Raw genomic sequence first — 22,639 nt, forward strand, 5'->3', positions numbered from 1 at the left:
CTATGAAGTTTGCATATTCTTTTCCAGCAGCCGATCTTCCCATTCAGACAATCCGTCTGCTTCCATCTTTGGCAACAGGTAAATCAGTTTGTTCTTTGCTTACTACTCCCTCCGTTCCAAATTACTCGTCGTAGAGATGGATGTATCTAGAACTAAAATACATCTAAGATACATCCATACATGTAACAAGTAATTCGAAACGGAGGGAGTACGTACTAAAGTACTACTACTAATCACCATATATATTCCCAGTACGGACTATAAATGTTTGCATACAAATTCGCTGTTCAATCAAGCCGTAGATACATATGGAAAATATGATGAACACTGCCATAAGCACACATATGTTCGTGCAGTATATCTAGTACTCTCATGGGTACACTGATATGTCTGACGGCCATATCATATATAGTAACACAACCAAGATGCATGGTGAGAACACCTACAAATGAGTCTTCACAAGTCCTGTACAAAGTCTCTCCAGTCCAACTCTCTAGAAGCACACTCCAAGCCTCATGCCGCTGACCTGAAAAGGAGGAGGCGATAAAATTTTGAATTTTCGCTGCTCCAAAATTATTTCCACTCATAGCAACCATACACAGATTGAAAAATGATTAGAACCATATAACCGAGAGACAGTTACATATGTGAAAATCATCCACCCAACTTTGGAGTGAGGTGGGGATTCTCTCTGAATAAATACTTGCTTCTGAGAGACATCTACATAAGCTTTCATATTACTGAACATAAAACTAAGGTTTTCACTCGAACTCCAACAAACTGACAGCAAGCAACTCAAAGAACAAGGAGGTATACAATACAAGAACAGAGAACAGGGGGAATCGAAAGAATAAGGAGGTATACAAGAACAGAGAACAGGGGGAATCGAAAATCTTGTATACATCAAATGGCTTGGGTGCATATATATATGACTAGAAGGAATGTGTGCTGAAAATAGTACAGCTTGAATCAGCTAATTAACATGCTGATCGAACTATGGCAAACAATAAAAGGAGAGAGAAAACATACTCACCAATTATAATACTATAACATAATCAACACAAACGCTGGCCACTAATGGGGGATATGGCATCCGATGTTGCAGTTGTAAAATTTGATTCTCCGCCGAAGACTAGGCACTGTCCGTCCACAGATGTTTACTGATAATGCCAAGGGGCAAATCAGCTGTTTGAGTTTCAGTGTATTCAAAGGCATGTTGCTGATATAGCTTATTAGGCATTTCATTACTCAATATTTGTTTAGCTAGGTGCAGTTATAGTAAATTTACCATCACCAGATCAACTTTGGGGAAAATAGCATAATACTGCTAGTAGGCGGTAGACTGTAGTACATGAATTAGCACAAGTGTAGAATTGCCTTTGTTGTACTTCAAACAGTAACAGTCAGTTTGCAAGCAGACATGACAGATGACCTTTTTAAGATCTTCAGACAAGCTGCATATATGGCCCATTAGGCATTTATGTCATGAGGATTTGTTAAGCCAGATGTATTTATACTATAATATAAAAACTAAAGAACTATGAATCTATGAGAAGATGTTAAGAAATGCAGTATGATTCCTTTTGGTCCATAGAAGTTTCAATGGGAAAAGAAATTTCAGTACAAAGGATATTATTTGGTCATTCAGAAATCTGTACCAAGGGAACATGAAGGTACTCATTATACGAGGAGATTTCACTCTGGTAAGGCGGTAACCAGATCACACTCACTCAGATCCTAATTTTCAGTCAAACCGGTCACAACCTTACCATCTACCAGCACCCAATTACAAGAACCACCAATGAAGAAAAGATTATTCAAGTTTTTCACAAAGCACCAAAAGAGCAAGTATGTCATTCTGCTACCACTTAACATGACAGCATTCTCATCCTTGAAAAGGCACAGGCATATGCAAGAAAAGGGGAATAAACTGGCTGCAAGGTAGTTGAATCTGAATGACAAGGACAAAAAGCAAAAGAGATCATCCAGCCCAAGGAAGGAGGAGGGATTAGTCATGTTAATAATGAAGGAGACACATTTTCGTAAAACAGTTCAGATACCTCAACTTGCATGCAGAAGATAAGCTTACCTGCTCAACCAATACATCACAATAGCATATCTAACTGAACAATTGCTTTGTGTATCGTGCCCATCGTGTCATCCACCAATGACTCACAACTTTAGCTCCATCGTGTCCACCACCAATGCCTGTTTTACAAACATAAGAATTCAAACAACCAATGACTTTCCAAAGAAAAAACCAAATAGATACAAGGAGGCATCAACTACATATTAACATAAACTCGTAGCTGTAATATGAAACGATGAAATGAACCCCATTTATTGGGAAAAAAATCACGGTATAAATGAGCTTTTCACTTGCAGCAGGACTCTACTGCAAGTGATAATGGACAATTATTTGTAAATTGCATACCAAGTCCCAGTTATGGATTTCAGATTATTAGCAAGATCAGCAGAGATAACAATATTGAAATACAGTACAGAAATTTAACTAGTTGTTAAGCTTCCAAATGTACCAATTGAGCTACTATTTGACATTGCAGTTGGTTCAAGCTAACTTTAAATTTTTAATATAGTTGTCTTCAACTTCAAAATGCTATGTATCCCATCTTGAAACAAAAACTGCACTGCAGCTATGTGCTAACACTACCATGATACAGCTCTTGCATATTTCAGTAGGCAAGCAAGAGTGAAACTTTGTTCAGTTATATTATAGAAAGAATAAGCCAATCTCGGTGTCCATTGAAACGAAAACATGATATGAGTATGACAACTACTTAAAATCGTTAATTTCACACGGAAGAATGTGAACAACATGTAATCAAAAATTAACTCTGTTTTGCCATATCCAGAGTGTAAATGAATGCTACCTGGAGTATAGGCAATTTCAAATGGATGGTACCAAGAATCGAGACTAGTCTTAGAGAGCTTCTTGAACCGCCATGACTCGAGATGGACCATGAAGACACCAACAACTGTCCAGAAGAACACCACATTGTTTTCCTCGGCATACCCTATCACCTGTGGGGGATCTTTCTTTGGATTTAGTCGAAGTAACTTGTCCAGCTCAATACTTCTCCCTGGCTCCCATATCATAACACCGTCGCGATTGGGATTCAGACTCCATAATTCGGCGGTAAAGCCGAATAAGAAGAGGAAACCCATCCCACCACCCTCTGCTCGCATAACCGCGAATTTGACAGGACTGAGCGGGGTGTAATAATCCCCTGGCAGCAGCCTCAGATCTAGGCTCTTCCTGTTCAAATCAAACTTGAGGATACTTCTCGAACCCGCCATGGTAAGCGACCAGTGAAGGCAATCCCCTGCCAGCACAGCGGGCTGGGACCTGAAAATGAACAAACCCTCGGATGGAAGCGGCGCCGAGATGAAATCGCCCCATGCGCCGGTCTCCGACGAGTAAACGCAGGCGAGCACTGCTCTAGGCTGCTTCCCGTTGCTGCCTACCATGACCACCCGGAAGTGGTCGGCGTCTCCGGCGGCGCGAAGCACCGCCCCGCTGATATCACCCTTGCCCCCCTGGAACTCGAAATCCGGGGGAACGGCCAGGAGGCGCTGGTGGCCGGCGACGGGATCCCACACCAGGACCTCGAACCGGATCTTGTGGAAGAAGAGCCCGAGGCCGTGGCGCCATCCTAGGGCCATGTAGCAGCCGTCGAGCTCCAAGGAGAAGAGTCCGCGGGGGAGGCGGTAGGGGGCGCCCGGAGCAGGCTCGAAGGTGATGCTGTAGCCATCGTCGCCGTCGTCGTTGTCGTCGTCGCCGCTGTCGTCGTCGTCGCCGTCGTCGTCGCTGTCGCTGTCGCCGCCGTGGTCGATGAAGAAACCGAGGAAGGGAGGGCCGCGGCGGTGGCGGATGCGGGAGCAGCGTCGGAATTGGGGGTCGGAGAGGAAGAGGAGGCGGCGCAAGCAACTGCATGCCACGGAGTCGCGCGGGAGGACGGGGGGGCTGCATACGAGGGGATCTTTGCCTTTCTGCTCTGGCGCCGGCGGCGATCTGGGGAGGAGGCGGCGGAGGAGGCTGGCCGCCGTCATCTCGCCCTCCGGCCGGCTGTGCTCAGTTGGTGCGGGCTGTGAGTGTGACCAAAGCGCGTGTGCTCCGACGATAACCGTGTGAATGGGGATTTAGCCAAGTGATTCTTGACAAGTCTGGGCGCAAGTGCATAGGCTAATAGACAATTGTTGCATGATCAGATAATTACATGCTGTGTAGATCCATGGGAGAAATTTTGGAGGTCCAACTAAAATTACCAACTGTGTTTACAAATTCTCGAGGTCCAAATCAAATTCTTGCGAGCTAAAATGAATGTTAACGAGAAGATTATAAGGTTTGTACCCATTACAAAAGGGGAAGAGAAGGAGTGGTACCAAGTGAAGTATGAAAAACTTCCTATTTTTGGTGGCAACTGAAGGTGTACAAGATTCTGATGGAAATTTAGGTGGATTCACGGAAAGAGGTAGAGGTGCAGGAATTGAAGATACATGCCGCGGGCAAGGGCTTATGGGTGTTGACGTAATTCCTACTAGTAGCTGGCGGTTTAATGGGCTGTTGCGGAATAATAATAATGATGCTTTGAACAATGCACATAATCTAGATACTAGAAATGATGGTAATGGGAGACAAGATGTTGGAATGCACAATGAAATATTTTGGGAAAGAGAGCTGCTGAGAATTCTAGTTGAAACGAGAATGGTAACCCAGCAATACAAGTCACCCTTCCGACTACTCAAGGCACCACTGTTCATGTTGATAAAAACACTATTGTGGCAGCTATGGTGGATCAGTTTGAGGAGGGACAGAAGAAGGGGACATACCTCAGAGGAACCCCTCTAGAAAAGCACAAACAAACAAAAATTTAAGGGAACTGTTGAAGTGATAGTAGATAGTACCAGTGCAAGTTCAATCTATGAATCGGAAGGCTCCCTCAAGGGGTACGGCCGAGAGCAATGAAAACCATGAGATAGAATTGTCATGGTACTCCACCATGGCAATTTGAGAGCTTCTAGACCTCAAGGGGCGAGTGAGTGCAGATGTGACTTTCCTCTCGATATCTCGCTTGAATAAGGATAAATCTAATTTCTTAGGAAAAAAGTTAGGTTTTGATGATTTGTACATCCAAGAAAGTGACGGTAGGGCGGGGTGCTTGTTGTGTTTTTCAACCATATTAATAAAGTGGAGTTAAACTATCTGTCATCCAATTTCATTGATGTTGTTTTCATGATTGGTGTTGAGGTTGATTGGAGGTTGATAGGGTTCTATGGGTACTCTTCTTGGGATCAATGACATTTGTCTTGGAATTGTTTGCGTGACCTTCATAATAAAGCATCATATCCATGGGGTGGACGTCATCTCGTCTCGCCCTCCCCACTCCTGACTGATGTGCAGATGGGGATGTGAAGTCGAGTGCGCCCGTCACTCGACTAATAAACCAAGCTGGCTAAACCAGCCGGTTTTCTTCTTCAAGGCAAAGCCCACCGTATTCTTCTTTTCTTTCTTCTCACAGTGCCAATTTTTCTTCATATTGCAAGTCCCATTCAAGGTGATAATAAGATCGAACGGAAAAAAGTATTCAATCAAGTGTATTGCCAAGCAATGAAATGTTCCATGACATAGGAATTTTGAAGTATCTTGTTGGCTTCCACTTCCAAGAAATTGAAGGAAATATGCCCTATAGGCAATAATAAAGTTATTATTTATTTCCTTATTTTCATGATAAATGTTTATTATTCATGCTAGAATTGTATTAACCGGAAACATGATACATGTGTGAATACATAGACAAACAGAGTGTCACTAGTATGCCTCTACTTGACTAGCTCGTTGACCAAAGATGGTTATGTTTCCTAGCCATAGACAAAGAGTTGTCATTTGATTAACGGGATCACATCATTAGGAGAATGATGTGATTGACTTGACCCATTCCGTTAGCTTAGCACTTGATCGTTTAGTATGTTGCTATTGCTTTCTTCATGACTTATACATGTTCCTATGACTATGAGATTATGCAACTCCCGTTTACCAGAGGAACACTTTGTGTGCTACCAAACGACACAACGTAACTGGGTGATTATAAAGGTGCTCTACAGGTGTCTCCGAAGGTACTTGTTGGGGTTGGCGTATTTCGAGATTAGGATTTGTCACTCCGATTGCGGGAGAGGTATCTTTGGGCCCACTCGGTAATGCACATCACTATAAGCCTTGCAAGCATTGCAACTAATGAGTTAGTTGCGGGATGATGTATTATGGAACGAGTAAAGAGACTTGCCGGTAACGAGATTGAACTAGGTATTGAGATACCGACGATCGAATCTCGGGCAAGTAACATACGGATGACAAAGGAAACAACGTATGTTGTTATGCGGTTTGACCGATAAAGATCTTCGTAGAATATGTGGGAGCCAATATGAGCATCCAGGTTCCGCTATTGGTTATTGACCGGAGACGTGTCTCGATCATGTCTACATTGTTCTCGAACCCGTAGGGTCCGCACGCTTAAGGTTTCGATGACAGTTATATTATGATTTTATGAGTTTTGATGTACCAAAGGAGTTCGGAGTCTTGGATGAGATCGGGGACATGACGAGGAGTCTCGAAATGGTCGAGACGTAAAGATCGATATATTGGACGACTATATTCGGACATCGAAAAGGTTTCGAGTGATTCGGGTATTTTTTGGAGTACCGGAGAGTTACGGGAATTCGCCGGGGAGTATATGGGCCTTATTGGGCCATACGGGAATAGAGGAGAGAGGCCAAAAGGAAGGAGGCGCCCCCCCCCCCTCTGGTCCGAATTGGACAAGGGGTGCGGGCCCCTTTTCCTTGTTCCTCTCCCCCTCTTTCCTTCTTTCCTACTCCAACAAGGGAAGGAGGAGTCCTACTCCTGGTGGGAGTAGGACTCCCCCCTTGGCGCGCCCTCCTCCTAGGCCGGCCGCCTTCCCCCTTGCTCCTTTATATACGGGGGCAGGGGGGCACCCCGAAGACACAACAATTGATTCTTGAGATCTCTTAGCCGTGTGCGGTGTCCCCCTCCACCATAATCCTCGATAATATTGTAGCGGTGCTTCGGCGAAGCCCGGCGACGATAGAACATCAAGACTGTCACCACGCCGTCGTGCTGACGGAACTCTTCCCTGACACTTTGCTGGATCGGAGTCCGGGGATCGTCATCAAGCTGAACGTGTGCTAGAACTCGGAGGTGCCGTAGTTTCAGTGCTTGATCGGTCGGGCCGTGAAGACGTACGACTACATCAACCGGATTGTTATAACGCTTCCGCTGTCGGTCTACGAGGGTACGTGGACAACACTCTTCCCTCTTGTTGCTATGCATCACCATGATCTTGCGTGTGCGTAGGTAAATTTTTGAAATTACTACGTTCCCCAACAGTGGCATCCGAGCCAGGTTTTATATGTTGATGTTATATGCATGAGTAGAACACAAGTGAGTTGTGGACGATATAAGTCGTACTGCTTACCAGCATGTCATACTTTGGTTCGGCAGTATTGTTGGATGAAGCGGCTCGGACCGACATTACGCGTACGCTTACGCGAGACTGGTTCTACCGACGTGCTTTGCACACAGGTGGCTGGCGGGTGTCAGTTTCTCCAATTTTAGTTGAACCGAGTGTGGCTACGCCCGGTCCTTGCGAAGGTTAAAACGGCACCAACTTGACAAACTATCGTTGTGGTTTTTGATGCGTAGGTAAGAACAGTTCTTGCTAAGCCCGTAGCAGCCACGTAAAACTTGCAACAACAAAGTAGAGGACGTCTAACTTGTTTTTGCAGAGTATGTTGTGATGTGATATGGTCAAGACGTGATGAGATATAAGTTGTTGTCTGAGATGATTATGTTTTGTTGAAGTTATCAGCAATTGGCAAAAGCCCTATGGTTGTCTCTCTATTGCATAAGATGCAAGCGCCAAATAATTGCTTTACTTTATCGCTATGCGATAGCAATAGTTGTAAGAGCAATAGTTGGCAAGACGACCATGTGACCACACATTGATATAGATCAAGATGATGGAGATCATGGTGTCATGCCGGTGGTGATGGAAATCATGACGATGCTTTGGAGATGGAGATCAAAGGCATAAGATGATGATGGCCAATATCATGTCACATATTTTGATTGCATGTGATGTTTATCTTTTATACATCTTATATTGCTTAGTTCGGCGGTAGCTTTATAAGATGATCTCTCACTAGATTATCAAGGTATAAGTGTTCTCCCTGAGTATGCACCGTTGCGAAAGTTCTTCGTGCTAAGACACCACGTGATGATCGGGTGTGATAAGCTCTACATTCAAATACAACGAGTGCAAAACAGTTGCACACGCGGAATACTCAGGTTAAACTTGACGAGCCTAGCATATAACAGATATGGCCTCGGAACACGAAGACCGAAAGGTCGAGCGTGAATCATATAGTAGATATGATCAACATAGTGATGTTCACCATTGAAACTACTCCATCTCACGTGATGATCGGACATGGTTTAGTTGATATGGATCACGTGATCACTTAGAAGATTAGAGGGATGTCTATCTAAGTGGAAGTTCTTAAGTAATATGATTAATTGAACTTTAATTTATCATGAACTTAGTCCTGATAGTATTAGCATATCTATGTTGTAGATCAATAGCTCGCGTTGTTGCTCCCCGTTTATATTTTGATATGTTCTAGAGAAAAATAAGTTGAAAGATGTTAGTAGCAATGATGCGGATTGGATCCGTGATCTGAGATTTATCCTCATTGCTGCACAGAAGAATTATGTTCTTGATGCACCGCTAGGTGACAAACCTATTGCAGGAGCAGATGCAGACGTTATGAACGTTTGGCTAGCTCAATATGATGACTACTTGATAGTTTAGTGCACCATGCTTAACGGCTTAGAATCGGGACTTCAAAGATGTTTTGAACATCATGGACTATATGAGATATTTCAAGAGTTGAAGTTAATATTTCAAGCAAATACCCGAGTTGAGAGATATGAAGTCTCCAACAAGTTCTATAGCTAAAAGATGGAGGAGAATAGCTCAAGCAGTGAGCATGTGCTCAGATTGTCTTGGTACTACAATCGCTTGAATCAAGTGGGAGTTAATCTTCCAGATAAAATAGTGATTGACGGAATTCTCTAGTCACCATCACCAAGTTAGTAGAACTTCGTGATAAACTATAATATGCAAGGGATAACGGAAACGATTCCCAAGCTCTTCGTGATGCTAAAATAGACGAAGGTAGAAATCAAGAAAAACATCAAGTGTTAATGATTGACAAGACCACTAGTTTCATGAAAAAGGCAAAGAGAAGGAGGGGAACTTCAAGAAGAACGGCAAGCAAGTTGCTGCTCAAGTAAAGAAGCCCAAGTCTGGACCTAAGCCTGAGACTGAGTGCTTCTACTGCAAAGGGACTGGTCACTGGAAGCGGAACTGCCCCAAGTATTTGGCGGATAAGAAGGATGGCAAAGTGAACAAAGGTATATTGGATATACATGTTATTGATGTGTACTTTACTAGTGTTTATAGAAACCCCTCGGCATTTGATACTGGTTCAGTTGCTAAGAGTAGTAACTCGAAACGGGAGTTGCAGAATAAACATAAACTAGTAAAAGTCGAGGTGACGATGTGTGTTGGAAGTAGTTCCAAGATTGATATGATCATCATCGCACACTCCCTATACTTTAGGGATTGGTGTTGAACCTAAATAAGTGTTATTTGGTATTTGCGTTGAGCATGAATATGATTTGATCATGTTTATTGCAATACGGTTATTCATTAAAGTCAGAGAATAATTGTTGTTCTGTTTACATGAATAACACCTTCGATGGTCATACACCCAATGAAAATAGTTCGTTCGATCTCGATCGTAGTGATACACATATTCATAATATTGAAGCCAAAAGATGCAAAATTAATAATGATAGTGCAACTTATTTGTGGCACTGCCGTTTAAGTCATATCGGTGTAAAGCGCATGAAGAAACTCCATGCTGATGGGATTTTGGAATCACTTGATTATGAATCACTTGATGCTTGCGAACCATGCCTCATGGGCAAGATGACTAAGACTCCGTTCTCCGGAACAATGGAGCGAGCAACTGACTTATTGGAAATAATACATACTGATGTATGCGGTCCGATGAGTGTTAAGGCTCACAGCAAGTATCGTTATTTTCTGACCTTCACAGATGATTTGACCAGATATGGGTATATCTACTTAATGAAATAGAAGTCTGAAACATTTGAAAAGTTCATATAATTTCAGAGTGAAATGGAAAATCATTGTAACAAGAAAATAAAGTTTCTACGATCTGATCGTGGAGAAGAGTATTTGAGTTACGAGTTTGGTCTTCAGTTAAAACAATGTGAAATAGTTTCACTACTCACGCCACCTGGAACACCACAGCATAATGGTGTGTTCGAACGTCATAACCGTACTTTATTGGATATAGTGCAATCTATGATGTTTCTTACCGATTTACCACTATCGTTTTTGGGGTTATGCATTAAAAACAGTTGCATTCACGTTAAAAAGGGCACCATCTAAGTCCGTTGAGACGACACAATCTGAACTATGGTTTGGCAAGAAACCAAAGTTGTCGTTTTTTAAAGTTTGGGGTTGTGATGCTTATATGAAAAAGTTTCATCCTGATAAGCTCAAACCCAAATCGGAGAAATATGTCTTCATAGGATACCCAAAGGAGACTGTTGGGTACACCTTCTATCACAGATCCGAAGGCAAGACATTCGTTGCTAAGAATGGATCCTTTATAGAGAAGGGGTTTCTCTTGAAAGAAGTGAGTGGGAAGAAAGTAGAACTTGATGAGGTAACTGTACATGCTCCCTTATTGGAAAGTAGTACATCACAAAAACCGGTTTCTGCGACACCTACACCAATTAATGAGGAAGCTAATGATGATGATCATGAAACTTCAGATCAAGTTACTACTGAACCTCGTAGATCAACCAGAGTGAGATCCGCACCAGAGTGGTACGGTAATCCTGTTCTGGAGGTCATGTTACTTGACCATGACGAATCTATGAACTATGAGGAAGCGATGATGAGCCCAGATTCCGCAAAATGGCTTGAGGCCATGAAATCTGAGATAAGATCCATGTATGAGAACAAAGTATGGACTTTGGTTGACTTTCCCGATGATCGGGAAGCCATAGAAAATAAATGGATCTTCAAGAGGAAGACGGACGCTGATAGTAGTGTTACTATCTACAAAGCTAGACTTGTCGAAAAAGGTTTTTGACAAAGTTCAAGGTGTTGACTACGATGAGATTTTCTCACTCGTATCGATGCTTAAAGTCTGTCCGATTCATGTTAGCAATTGCCGCATTTTAAGAAATCTGGCAAATGGATAACAAAACTGCATTCCTTAATGGATTTATTAAAGAAGAGTTGTATATGATGCAACCAGAAGGTTTTGTCAATCCTAAAGGTGCTAACAAAATATGCAAGCTCCAGCGATCCATCTATGGACTGGTGCAAGCAACTCAGAGTTGGAATATACGCTTTTGATAAGTTGATCAAAGCATATAGTTTTATACAGACTTACGGTGATGCCTGTATTTATAAGAAAGTGAGTGGGAGCACTACAGCATTTCTGATAAGTATATGTGAATGACATATTGTTGATTGGAAATAATGTAAAATTATTCTGCAAAGCATAAAGGAGTGTTTTGAAAGGAGTTTTTCAAAGAAAAACCTCGGTGAAGCTGCTTACATATTGAGCATCAAGATCTATAGAGATAGATCAAGACGCTTGATAAGTTTTTTCAATGAGTACATACCTTGACAAGATTTTGAAGTAGTTCAAAATGGAACAGTCAAAGAAAGAGTTCTTGTCTGTGTAACAAGGTATGAAATTGAGTAAGACTCAAAACCCGACCACGGCAGAAGATAGAAAGAGAATGAAAGTCATTCCCTATGCCTTGGCCATAGGTTCTATGAAGTATGCCATGCTGTGTACCAGATCTATTATATACCCTACACTGATTTTGGCAAGGGAGTACAATAGTGATCTAGGAGTAGATCACTGGACAATGGTCAAAATTATCCTTAATGGAATAAGGATATGTTTCTCGATTATGGACATGAAAAAAAAAGTTCATCGTAAAGGGTTACGTCGATGCAAGTTTTGACACTAATCTAGATGACTCTAAGTCTCAATCTAGATACATATTGAAAGTGGGAGCAATTAGCTAGAGTAGCTCCGTGCAGAGCATTATAGACATAGAAAATTGCAAAATACTTACGGATTTGAATGTGACAGACCTGTTGAATTAAATTATCTCACAAGCAAAACATGATCACACCTTAGTACTTTTTGGGTGTTAATCACATAGCGATGTGAACTAGATTACTGACTCTAATAAACCCTTTGGATGTTGGTTACATGTCGATGTAAATTATGGGTGTTAACCACATAAAGATGTGAACTATTGATGTTAAATTACATAGCGATGTGAACTAGATTATTGACTCTAGTGCTAGTGGGAGACTGAAGGAAATATGCCCTAGAGGCAATAATAAAGTTATTATTTATTTCCTTATTTTCATGATAAATGTTTATTATTCATGCTAGAATTGTATTAACCGGAAACATGATACATGTGTGAATACATAGACAAACAGGGTGTCACTAGTATGCCTCTACTTGACTAGCTCGTTGACCAAAGATGGTTATGTTTCCTAGCCATAGACAAAGAGTTGTCATTTGATTAACGGGATCACATCATTAGGAGAATGATGTGATTGACTTGACCCATTTCGTTAGCTTAGCACTTGATCGTTTAGTATGTTGCTATTGCTTTCTTCATGACTTATACATGTTTCTATGACTATGAGACTATGCAACTCCCGTTTACCGGAGGAACACTTTGTGTGCTACCAAACGTCACAACGTAACTGGGTGATTATAAAGGTGCTCTACAGGTGTCTCTGAAGGTACTTGTTGGGTTGGCGTATTTCGAGATTAGGATTTGTCACTCTGATTGTCGGAGAGGTATCTCTGGGCCCACTCGGTAATGCACATCACTATAAGCCTTGCAAGCATTGCAACTAATGAGTTAGTTGCGGGATGATGTATTATGGAACGAGTAAAGAGACTTGCCGGTAACGAGATTGAACTAGGTATTGAGATACCGACGATCGAATCTCGGGCAAGTAACATACCGATGACAAAGGGAACAACGTATGTTGTTATGCGGTTTGACCGATAAAGATCTTCGTAGAATATGTGGGAGCCAATATGAGCATCCAGGTTCCGCTATTGGTTATTGACCGGAGACGTGTCTCGGTCATGTCTACATTATTCTCGAACCCGTAGGGTCCGCACGCTTAAGGTTTCGATGACAGTTATATTATGAGTTTATGAGTTTTGATGTACCAAAGGAGTTCGGAGTCTCGGATGAGATCGGGGACATGACGAGGAGTCTCGAAATGGTCGAGACGTAAAGATCGTTATATTGGATGACTATATTCGGACATCGGAAAGGTTCCGAGTGATTCGGGTATTTTTTGAAGTACCGGAGAGTTACGGGAATTCACCGGGGAATATATGGGCCTTATTGGGCCATACGGGAATAGAGGAGAGAGGCCAAAAGGAAGGAGGCACGCGCCCCCCCTCTGGTCCGAATTGGACAAGGGGTGCGGCCCCCTTTTCCTTGTTCCTTTCCCCCTCTTTCCTTCTCTCCTACTCCAACAAGGGAAGGAGGAGTCCTACTCCCGGTGGGAGTAGGACTCCCCCCTTGGCGCGCCCTCCTCCTAGGCCGGCCGCCTCCCCCATTGCTCCTTTATATACGGGGGCAGGGGGGCACCCCAAAGACACAACAATTGATCCTTGAGATCTCTTAGCCGTGTGCGGTGCCCCCCTCCACCATAATCCTCGATAATATTGTAGCGGTGCTTAGGCGAAGCCCTGCGACGGTAGAACATCAAGATCGTCACCACGCCGTCGTGCTGACGGAACTCTTCCCCGACACTTTGCTGGATCGGAGTCCGGGGATCGTCATCAAGCTGAACGTGTGCTAGAACTCGGAGGTGTCGTAGTTTCGGTGCTTGATCGGTCGGGCCGTGAAGACGTACGACTACATCAACCGCGTTGTTATAACGCTTCCGCTGTTGGTCTACGAGGGTACGTGGACAACACTCTTCCCTCTTATTGTTATGCATCACCATGATCTTGCGTGTGCGTAGGAAATTTTTGAAATTACTACGTTCCCCTACAGAAATTACCTGTTATCTCTGACGAATAATACCTCATCTCATTCTCCAGCGTGTGGGTCAAAGAGCTCCTGCACAATAGTTTTAAAATAATTGTTCCCCTTCTTGTGATCACCTTTCTAGATGTGTTTACTAAATCCATAGTAGTTTTATAACATATTAATTTTCTCACCATTTTCAACTCTTTAGATACAATTGTGCCTGATGGCGAATGCCACCTCCTTGATGGCCTCGTCATGCTGCTAAAGATGCTCAGCTCCTTGTCCCTCAAGGTGTCCCTCTTCCTCTCAGAAGTAGGAATATGATAAGAGGCTTGTGAGGGTTATCAAAGGATGATGGTCTCCAACTCATGTGTGTTTGGATACTCTACGATGGGTGTATTGAGAGGATCGCTGGATCCCATCGCATGCTTGCCCGTAGTCAGACCCTAGGAGAAGATGGCTGCACCGAGAGTATTTCTGGATGGGCTTGTTGAGGTACTCAACATCCTTGGGGTGATCCTAAGAATGAAATGCAATGTTTTTTTGTGATTGGCATGTTGGATAAGTGAAACGAAGTTACAGGTTAGCTAACCGTGATGTGGCCTTCGTAGTGCTCGACCTCCAATAGAATGGTGAAGGTGTTTTGGTCACATTGTGCACCGCCAAGCTCTCTACGCTTTGACACCTGGATCCATCTCGCTCTCCACTTCCAAAAGATGGTTGTACACCTGTGTTGATGTAACTCTGTGTCACATAACTCGAAGACCATCTTGGCAGCAATATTCAGATGCACCTCCTTAAAGCCCTTATCAGTCCTCGCTTCTCCCACGATGATATTAAACATCTTGTACATGACAAAGATGGACATGAAAGGATCTCATTTCATCGCATTCCCTTTCATTGACCCCCTCAACGATGCCTTCGCAGCCTTAATGTCCACCTTAGTATCAGCCACAAGCATCGCCACCACTAAAGAACACAAGTGAGGCCTCTAAAACACCTTTGCATCCTGAGTCAACGATGGCTGTTCTCAACATAGGAGGCAAAGGTTTGTTTGATGTCCGACAAAGTAAGGGCTTGAATATACTCTTCCTTGGTCATTGCCTATAACGGTTAGTACTAGAACTAGCCGAACAAGAATAATGCATCTACCATGCTAGCATGGATTGGTCATTAAGATGAACACACTGCTAAATCTACCATACTAACATGAACTGATCATGAAGCTCAACACACTACCAAATCTGCCACACTAGCATGGATTGATCATGAAGCTCAACACACTGTCAAATCTACCATACTAGCATGAAAACCGATATGAAAAGCATGTAATCTAGCACATAAACATCAATCCAACACAACACCATGAAATCATCACTGTCGACAAGCAAAACCTATCATAAACCAAAACGACACCGCTGCCAACTGATCTACCACGTCCTCACACAACATTCATGAAGAAATCCTTGCATAACCTACCCTACTACTTGTAGATCTACTCTACTTTAGCACACACTCATAGATCTAGGCTACAACAAGTAGGGTCTGATGTTACTTACCGCCATCGGAGGAGCAGGGAGGAGGCATACTCCCACCAATTTCTCGGGGACGCACACGATTTCGCGCTCTCCCCGATCGCACGAGCTTGATGCCGTGTTCCCCTCCATGTACACGGAGAGCTTGGCTCCTTGGAAACTGCCGATTCAGGGGTTTTCCCATGGCTGGTTGAGCGGTGCTTTGAGGTTCATGCGGGGCCAAGATTTCAATGCAACCTAGCTAACCAAACGGGCGAATTTGGTCTCCCGGAGCATGCATGGTGGGATGCAAGCAACCAACCATGTCCTTGATGTAACTTTTGATTGTATCAGAGATCTTTCTTGTCCGTGTGTGGTTCAGTCTCTCCGATATATGGAATTTATCTAATTAGTGAAAAGGTCGTATGGTGTAGAAAAAGTTGCTCTATCCCAATAGTTTCTTCCAAGGGGGATCAGAACTAGAGAGATGAGCAATGATATATTGGAACGTATGCTCTTCAGGAAGCTGTCCCGCTCTGTAAATGACATCTGGAATCCTTTCACTTTGATCCAATCCAATCTGAAGATGAATTTATCTCAGGACTGCAGCAAGTCTGAAGCCTCCAGATGTTGATGTCTGGTACCAATACAGTTGTTCCATTTTCCTTCTTCTTCTCCTTCGCCGTCGTCCGAGAGCTGGATCCGTCCGTGGATGACACTGCTAAAGATTGCGGTTTCCACAACTTGGGACGATTCAAGCGAAAGAGTATAAATGTTCATCTTCTTCAGATGACTTGGAACAGTTCAAAGATGCACAGCATGTACAATTCTACATTCTACTATTGGAATATATTGGATTATCATACAGGTTCAGACACAAGCAGGGTAACCAGCAGAGACATAAAGAATCACAAATAAACCAATCACGGAAACTAATTAAACGATTGCATTCATCCTTGTATATGTGCCAATCGATCAATCCAGTGGCACCGGAAAGAATGCACAAGTATATGGCTATCGGCTTCATTACTGTATTCATCAGCAGCAGAAGGATGTTCACCTTATACCAGCCAACAGGAGAAGGATGCACAAGTAAGTATATCCTATGCCTACACCCCAACTTCATCGGTGCATCTACTCTAACTCTATACCACTAACTCAGCAACACTCATTCAACGGCAGCAGCCCATCACAACTTTAATCTGGCAAAATCTGTTGACTTCAACTCTGATCAGCAGGATGTTCTTTCTAGGAAGTCTCTTGACTTGAACTCTGATCAGCAGCATGTTCTCCCTAGGAAGCCTGATGACTTCAACTCTGACCAGCAGGCTCTTCTCTCTGGGAAGCCTGATGACTTGAACTCTGATCAGCAGGATCTTCTCTCTTGGAAGCCTGATGACTTGAACTCTCAGCAGAAGGAGCACGTGGGTAGATGATGTTGTAGTGATTTCCCGTGTACAGCAGGGTCACACTCGGACGGGGAAATCCAGGACCAGTGTAGATATCTCGAGCATATCCTTGTTGGAATGATTCCGTTCTGAGGGGGACCTCAAGCGCTGTGGCCAAAGCCACCAACATAACATGGTCCGCGTCCACACGAGCTGGAATGACGTGCTCCAAGCACCACTGTTTGTGCAACAACAAGTCAGGTAAATGAGTGTCGTGTATCCAACAATGGATGCACTTGAAATTCAGCAGGAGGTAATGTAAGGGAAGGGGATACTGATACTGACAACTTCCAGACTGCAATTTCCTTGGTCGACCTCTGGTATATGTGGTACATACTCCTCACTGTGCGAGCATATATGGATAGCTACTAGTAATCTGAGGAAAGCAAAAACTAACCAATAAAATGTGTCAGAAACATGAATTACGATGAACAGAAGGAAATGTAAGTTCAAGGGTGTTTTTCTCACTGTCTTGCGTCCTCTCATACGTGCTGAAGAACTGGAGAAGTTCCTCTTTACGGCAACTAAAAATGGCACATATTATGTCAGTGAGATGGAATGCGTTCATCTACAATACTTTGATGGAATTGCAGAAAACCATAAGAATCAAAAACCTGCTAGTTGATTCCGTGCCCTTCCATCTCATTACTTTCTCAATCAGCTCCTCAAATGCCTGAAAGAATCAGCAACTCGATTATTCATGGTTGATAATCATTACATACTACAGGATACAATAATACATACAGAATATTGATCAATGGCAGGATATAAAAGAACACAGCTAAGACACCTCCCTGAGAAGCTTCAGTCATTACAGATATACTATAGCATAGTAACAGAACAGTGAGGTGGCTGTACAATAATAACCAGCAGGCGTGCATTGTTGCAGTGCTCAAACAAGCATAAAATTATGTTATTTCCCAATTATATTGCTGTTGTTCCTTTGCACGTAAATTTCTCTTAAGGTTGTTGTTAAAATCGGGTTGTTAACTTCATAATAAGCTTCAAATTTGAGTTTGTGCCAACATTGTGTAAAACTGTGACGGCATGCCACTACTGTTAAGCAATTGTGCATCTCCTGCAAATGACAAACAAAGATAGTGAGATGCCAGATGATGCTTGAAGTGTACTTTGTAACCTGAAGAGAATCATCATCCCTTGCAAGCATGTTTATCCAAGAAAGAACAAATATGGAGAAGGTGAGAACTTACTCTGCTGGTCCTGGAAAACTCAGAGTTCCATCCAAGAATTGCATGTTGCACAGACATTCTTTCAACAACATCAAGGAGACGATGTTCCTCATCTGTGTCCTGCCTATCAATAACTTGCTCCTGTTGTACATTCGCATAAACAGAGAAAGTTAAATAACTAAACCTACATCATATGCTAAGAAAAAGAGAGGAGGTCAATTACTAGGTAGGAAAATATGAAGCTCCTGTAGAAACACTCCCCATCTCCAATCACCAGTCTAATTTCCGAATAGGCATCAAGATGGTCCGCCTCGTTAGAAGAAACCATATACCGATTCCTTACTTCATTGATGGGACGTGTCTGCAAGAACCACACAAATACGAGAATTCAAATTACAGAGTAGAACATGGAAACAACATATCTAAAAAGGTGATGGAAAGTTTGTTTTTATTGCAATATTCGGTTTTTAAAACCACTGTCATGTATAATCCCATCACTGATATTGATCTGTTGCTGTTCAATAAGAAAACAAGAAGATATCTGTTAATGTCTGATAACTCAACAACAGTACAAGTACGATTCAGCTTCCATCAAACTATCACAACCAAGAGTTAACATACAATTTAGTATCCATAAAAGAGAAAATAATCTTTCTGAACAGTTCATCGTACAGGAACCATGAATCAAAGTATCTTGTGATCTCGGACATTCTTCCTGATATTTCATGCACTTCAAATTTGAACATCACATTAGGCAAAATGGAGACAAACCTGGTGCTCCACATGTCTTGAATATATTTGCTTTCCTTCTCTACGAAAAATCTATTTGACAAGAAATGAAGAGAATGAAATTAATGTATGATAAACTCAACAACAGTACAAGTACGATTCAGCTTCCATCAAACTATCACAACCAATAGTTAACATACAATTTAGTATCCAAAGAGAAAATAATCTTTCTGAACAGTTCATCGTACAGGAACCATGAACCAAAGTATCTTGTGATCTCGGACTTTCATCCTGATATTTCATGCACATCAAATTTGAACGTTCACATTAGGCAAAATGGAGACAAACCTGGTGCTCCTCACGTTCTGAACATATTTGCCTTCCTTCTCTATGAAAAATCTATTTGACAAGAAATGAACAGAATGAAGTTAAAGTCCATACATCCTGGCAGTCTTACAATTATACAGAATCAACAAGAAGCCAAACATTTTCCTTTTCCCAGTAAAAAAAGAAACAAGAATGTAATAGCAAGACCACAAACGTTCAAGTCCAAAGCTCTTTATTTTCGGCAACTATTTAAAAGAAATTATATTCTGAGGCTTCTGAGCGAGTTCCAGGTACCAATCAACCAAATGGTGAAGCTTCTCAACCAGATCCTGAAGTGGTCAGAGATTTTGCATGTAAATAGCAAATGATTTACAGAAATTATATTTCGTTATGTTACAAAGGAAGATCGTACATTCGACTTCAGGCTCTGTTACGAAAATATTGCAGTAATCAGGACATGACCTCCTAATTTCCACACATTTTACAGACAGCAATTCCAACAAGATAGCCATTCGCTTCAAAATATGATGCCAGATTTCGAAAAGATCCACAAACAACAAGGACGTGTGTACTGCTGCCAACATTTGCCCAAGATTCCTCCTCTACTCTAGGATGCCACATGATGCTCAAACCAAGATCTTTCTATGCAGTTGACTTCCCTTGGTTAAACCAAGATCTTTCTATGCAGTTGACTTCCCTTGGTTAAAAGTGGCTGAGGATCCAGATAATGTACGTCAAGGTAAGTAATCCAGTGCAAACATTCAGACTAATTCTCCTATAATACAACTCATTTACACTGAAAACTGATTCATTTTGGCTTAAGGATTTCTTGTTAAAGTATCACAGCAACTACTGCCACGACATGATCCTCGTACCTCCCCACATTTTCCACTTACAGCAAAATATGTAGTCACACTGAATAGAAGAATCAGTTAGCACAAGACTGGACACCTAAATCTTGAACAGTTTCGAATAATCACAACAAGATGCTCGTTCGTTCTAAATTCATACTGCACCGCAAGAAGAACTCCGAGTCATAATCATGAAACTGTCCCCAACATTTGCCCAAGATTCCGCTTGTATATTACTCTAAATCATCCCCAAGATTTCAACAAACATAAGAGATCACAGTTCCACGCCCCGAACAAGAAAATGGTCACAGTTCCACACTCCAAATCACAAGCAAGCAAGCAAGAAGACCAGATTCAGGCTATACCTTTTCCTTTCCCGGGGGCGCGTCCTTGGCGTGCGGCGATTCCACCTGCTCGAGAAGAAACCAAGAAACGCTCAAGAACGCACTCCAGCAACTCCAAGAACTCCAAGAAACAACATCGCGAACGCGCATCACCTGCTCCTCCTCGCCCTCCTCGATGATAACCGACTGCCCCTCTCGTACCACCTGCTGGAACACCCGCGTGTAGTCGAACGGCAGCGTCGCGTCCCTCGGCACCACCATCCTCCTCCCCGCCGAGGAGCTTGACCCCCCGGCTCCGAAGGCGGAGGCGGAGTCGGGGATGCTGCCCGCGGAGCTTGGGGGGACAGGTGGCGGAAAGGGGCCGGCGGCGAGCGCCTTGCCCTTCCGGAGGTCGACCACCGCGGCGGGGCGCGACCCATCGGCGCCGCCTCCGGCCTGCTCGAGGCGGAGGGGAGGTGGCGGCGCAGCAGCGCTCGGGGCGCCATCCCCATCGCCATTGGAGGAGGCGTTGGAGGCCGGTTCTTGGATGCGCTCCTCCTCGACCGGTTCTGCTGCTCCTGAACCTGAACCTGAACCGGGTGGCTCCATCGCGGCGGGAGAAACTTGGAGGGCTCGCGTGGCAATTCCGCTAACTCGCGAGGGCGTGGAGAAGAAAGGTGTGCGGGGTGCGGGATGGAAAAGGGGGAGAAGGGTTGACGGCTATTTATTTGGAAATTCTGATGGCGGTTTGGTCCCTTGGGAGTTCCTGTTTTGCAACCAACTCCAAAAAAAAAGTCCATGTTGAACCAAACATTAGTACAGGTCGCAGGCACACACTTCTCGTTTGCAGATACAGCCCACATGAAAGATAAAAATTACAAGAAAGGCAATCAGAAACACGCGACCAATCCACGGATTGAATGGGTAACACGTGTCATGTCACACAACGTAGGTTGTATCCGGCCAATTCAAGAGAAACGGGGGTAGCCATCGAACAAGGCCTACGTTGATCACAATTTGGTCGGGCAACGCCTTGCGACATGATGTGTCCTTTAAGGGTGGTTGTCACTTGTCCAACCGTCGCAATGACGCAAGAAATTTCATTAAAATCTTCGTTGGGATGAGATTTTACGTCTTAGTAGATGGATTCAAGTGATAGTAGTATGGGAAATAAATTCATCAAAATCAAGAAAATAAATATAGCTTCCATTGTAACTGAATATTTTATGGCAATGAATTTAATGGCAAGTGTATGTCTATCACTTTGAAAATATATACTAACTAAACAAATGATTATTATTAGGGACCATCTAGAACTCATCTGACGTCACACTACTTGTTCGGTTTCCCGGCATATCCTATTTGGCGCTTCAGACGTCTGTTACTGTGCATTTTGTAAATGGACGCCTGTTTAAACATGCAAAAAGATTGAGCGCGGTGTGAATTGAATCCCAACCTCCTGGATGCACCTACACTGCACTAACCAACCAGCCACCTCACCTTATGTGATTGCATACATCATTTTACACCTTTTGTTCTTTTCTCTTTTTTCCTTTTCCCCTTTTTCCTTTTCCCTTTCCCCATTTTTCTTTTTTTCCTTCCTGATTCGATGAACTTTTTCAAATTAGTGAAATTTAAAAATAAAAAACGGTGAACTTTTTTCAAACTCGTGAACTTTTTCTTCAAAGTCAATGAATTTTTTTAGTTTTGATGAACTTTTTTTAAAATTTGATGAATTGTTTTTCAAATTTGATGAACTTTTTCATACAGATGAACCATTCTTTAAAGTTCATGATTTTTTTTAAATCCGTGCACATTTTTAAAAAATCCATCAACTTTTTTGAATTCATGATTTTTTTTGTTTTTTGTGAATTTTTTTGTTTTTCTTACAAGTGCGCTCTAGTAGATAGGACGGCCCACCAGCGTCGGCACATGGGTGCCACGGAACTTCCTTGGTGCCTGAAGCGCCGAATAGGAGCTCCCCGGTTTCCTTGCACGACCTGGTTGTCTTT

At 42.8% G+C, this 22,639-nt stretch overlaps 2 protein-coding genes across 3 annotated transcripts; both read right to left on the bottom strand.

The window, feature by feature from the left end:
• Positions 1 to 230: 230 nt before the first annotated feature.
• LOC123131849 (uncharacterized) lies at positions 231 to 4,177 on the bottom strand. Of its 2 annotated transcripts, none has more exons than XM_044551542.1 (3): positions 2,892 to 4,176; positions 2,090 to 2,208; positions 231 to 526 (listed from the first exon to the last, which is right to left on the bottom strand). In XM_044551542.1, the coding sequence occupies exons 1-2, from the start codon at positions 4,069 to 4,071 to the stop codon at positions 2,120 to 2,122; spliced, it is 1,269 nt and encodes a 422-aa protein (XP_044407477.1). In that variant the 5' UTR covers positions 4,072 to 4,176; the 3' UTR covers positions 231 to 526; positions 2,090 to 2,119. The 2 variants fall into 2 exon arrangements, with proteins under 2 accessions (XP_044407477.1, XP_044407478.1); XM_044551543.1 differs by lacking the exon at positions 231 to 526 and adding an exon at positions 533 to 1,160 and having other exon boundaries at positions 2,892 to 4,177.
• Positions 4,178 to 16,687: 12,510 nt separating this feature from the next.
• On the bottom strand, positions 16,688 to 21,320 carry LOC123131850 (OVARIAN TUMOR DOMAIN-containing deubiquitinating enzyme 1). Its single transcript, XM_044551544.1, has 10 exons — positions 20,802 to 21,320; positions 20,670 to 20,714; positions 19,475 to 19,525; positions 19,169 to 19,219; positions 18,621 to 18,758; positions 18,419 to 18,538; positions 17,822 to 17,880; positions 17,676 to 17,731; positions 17,493 to 17,599; positions 16,688 to 17,385 (listed from the first exon to the last, which is right to left on the bottom strand). Exons 1-10 carry the CDS (start codon positions 21,234 to 21,236, stop codon positions 17,071 to 17,073), a joined length of 1,377 nt encoding a protein of 458 aa, XP_044407479.1. The 5' UTR covers positions 21,237 to 21,320; the 3' UTR covers positions 16,688 to 17,070.
• Positions 21,321 to 22,639: the final 1,319 nt, after the last annotated feature.

The sequence above is a fragment of the Triticum aestivum genome, chromosome 6A (genome assembly GCF_018294505.1).
Source record: "Triticum aestivum cultivar Chinese Spring chromosome 6A, IWGSC CS RefSeq v2.1, whole genome shotgun sequence".
Taxonomy (NCBI): Eukaryota; Viridiplantae; Streptophyta; class Magnoliopsida; order Poales; family Poaceae; genus Triticum; species Triticum aestivum.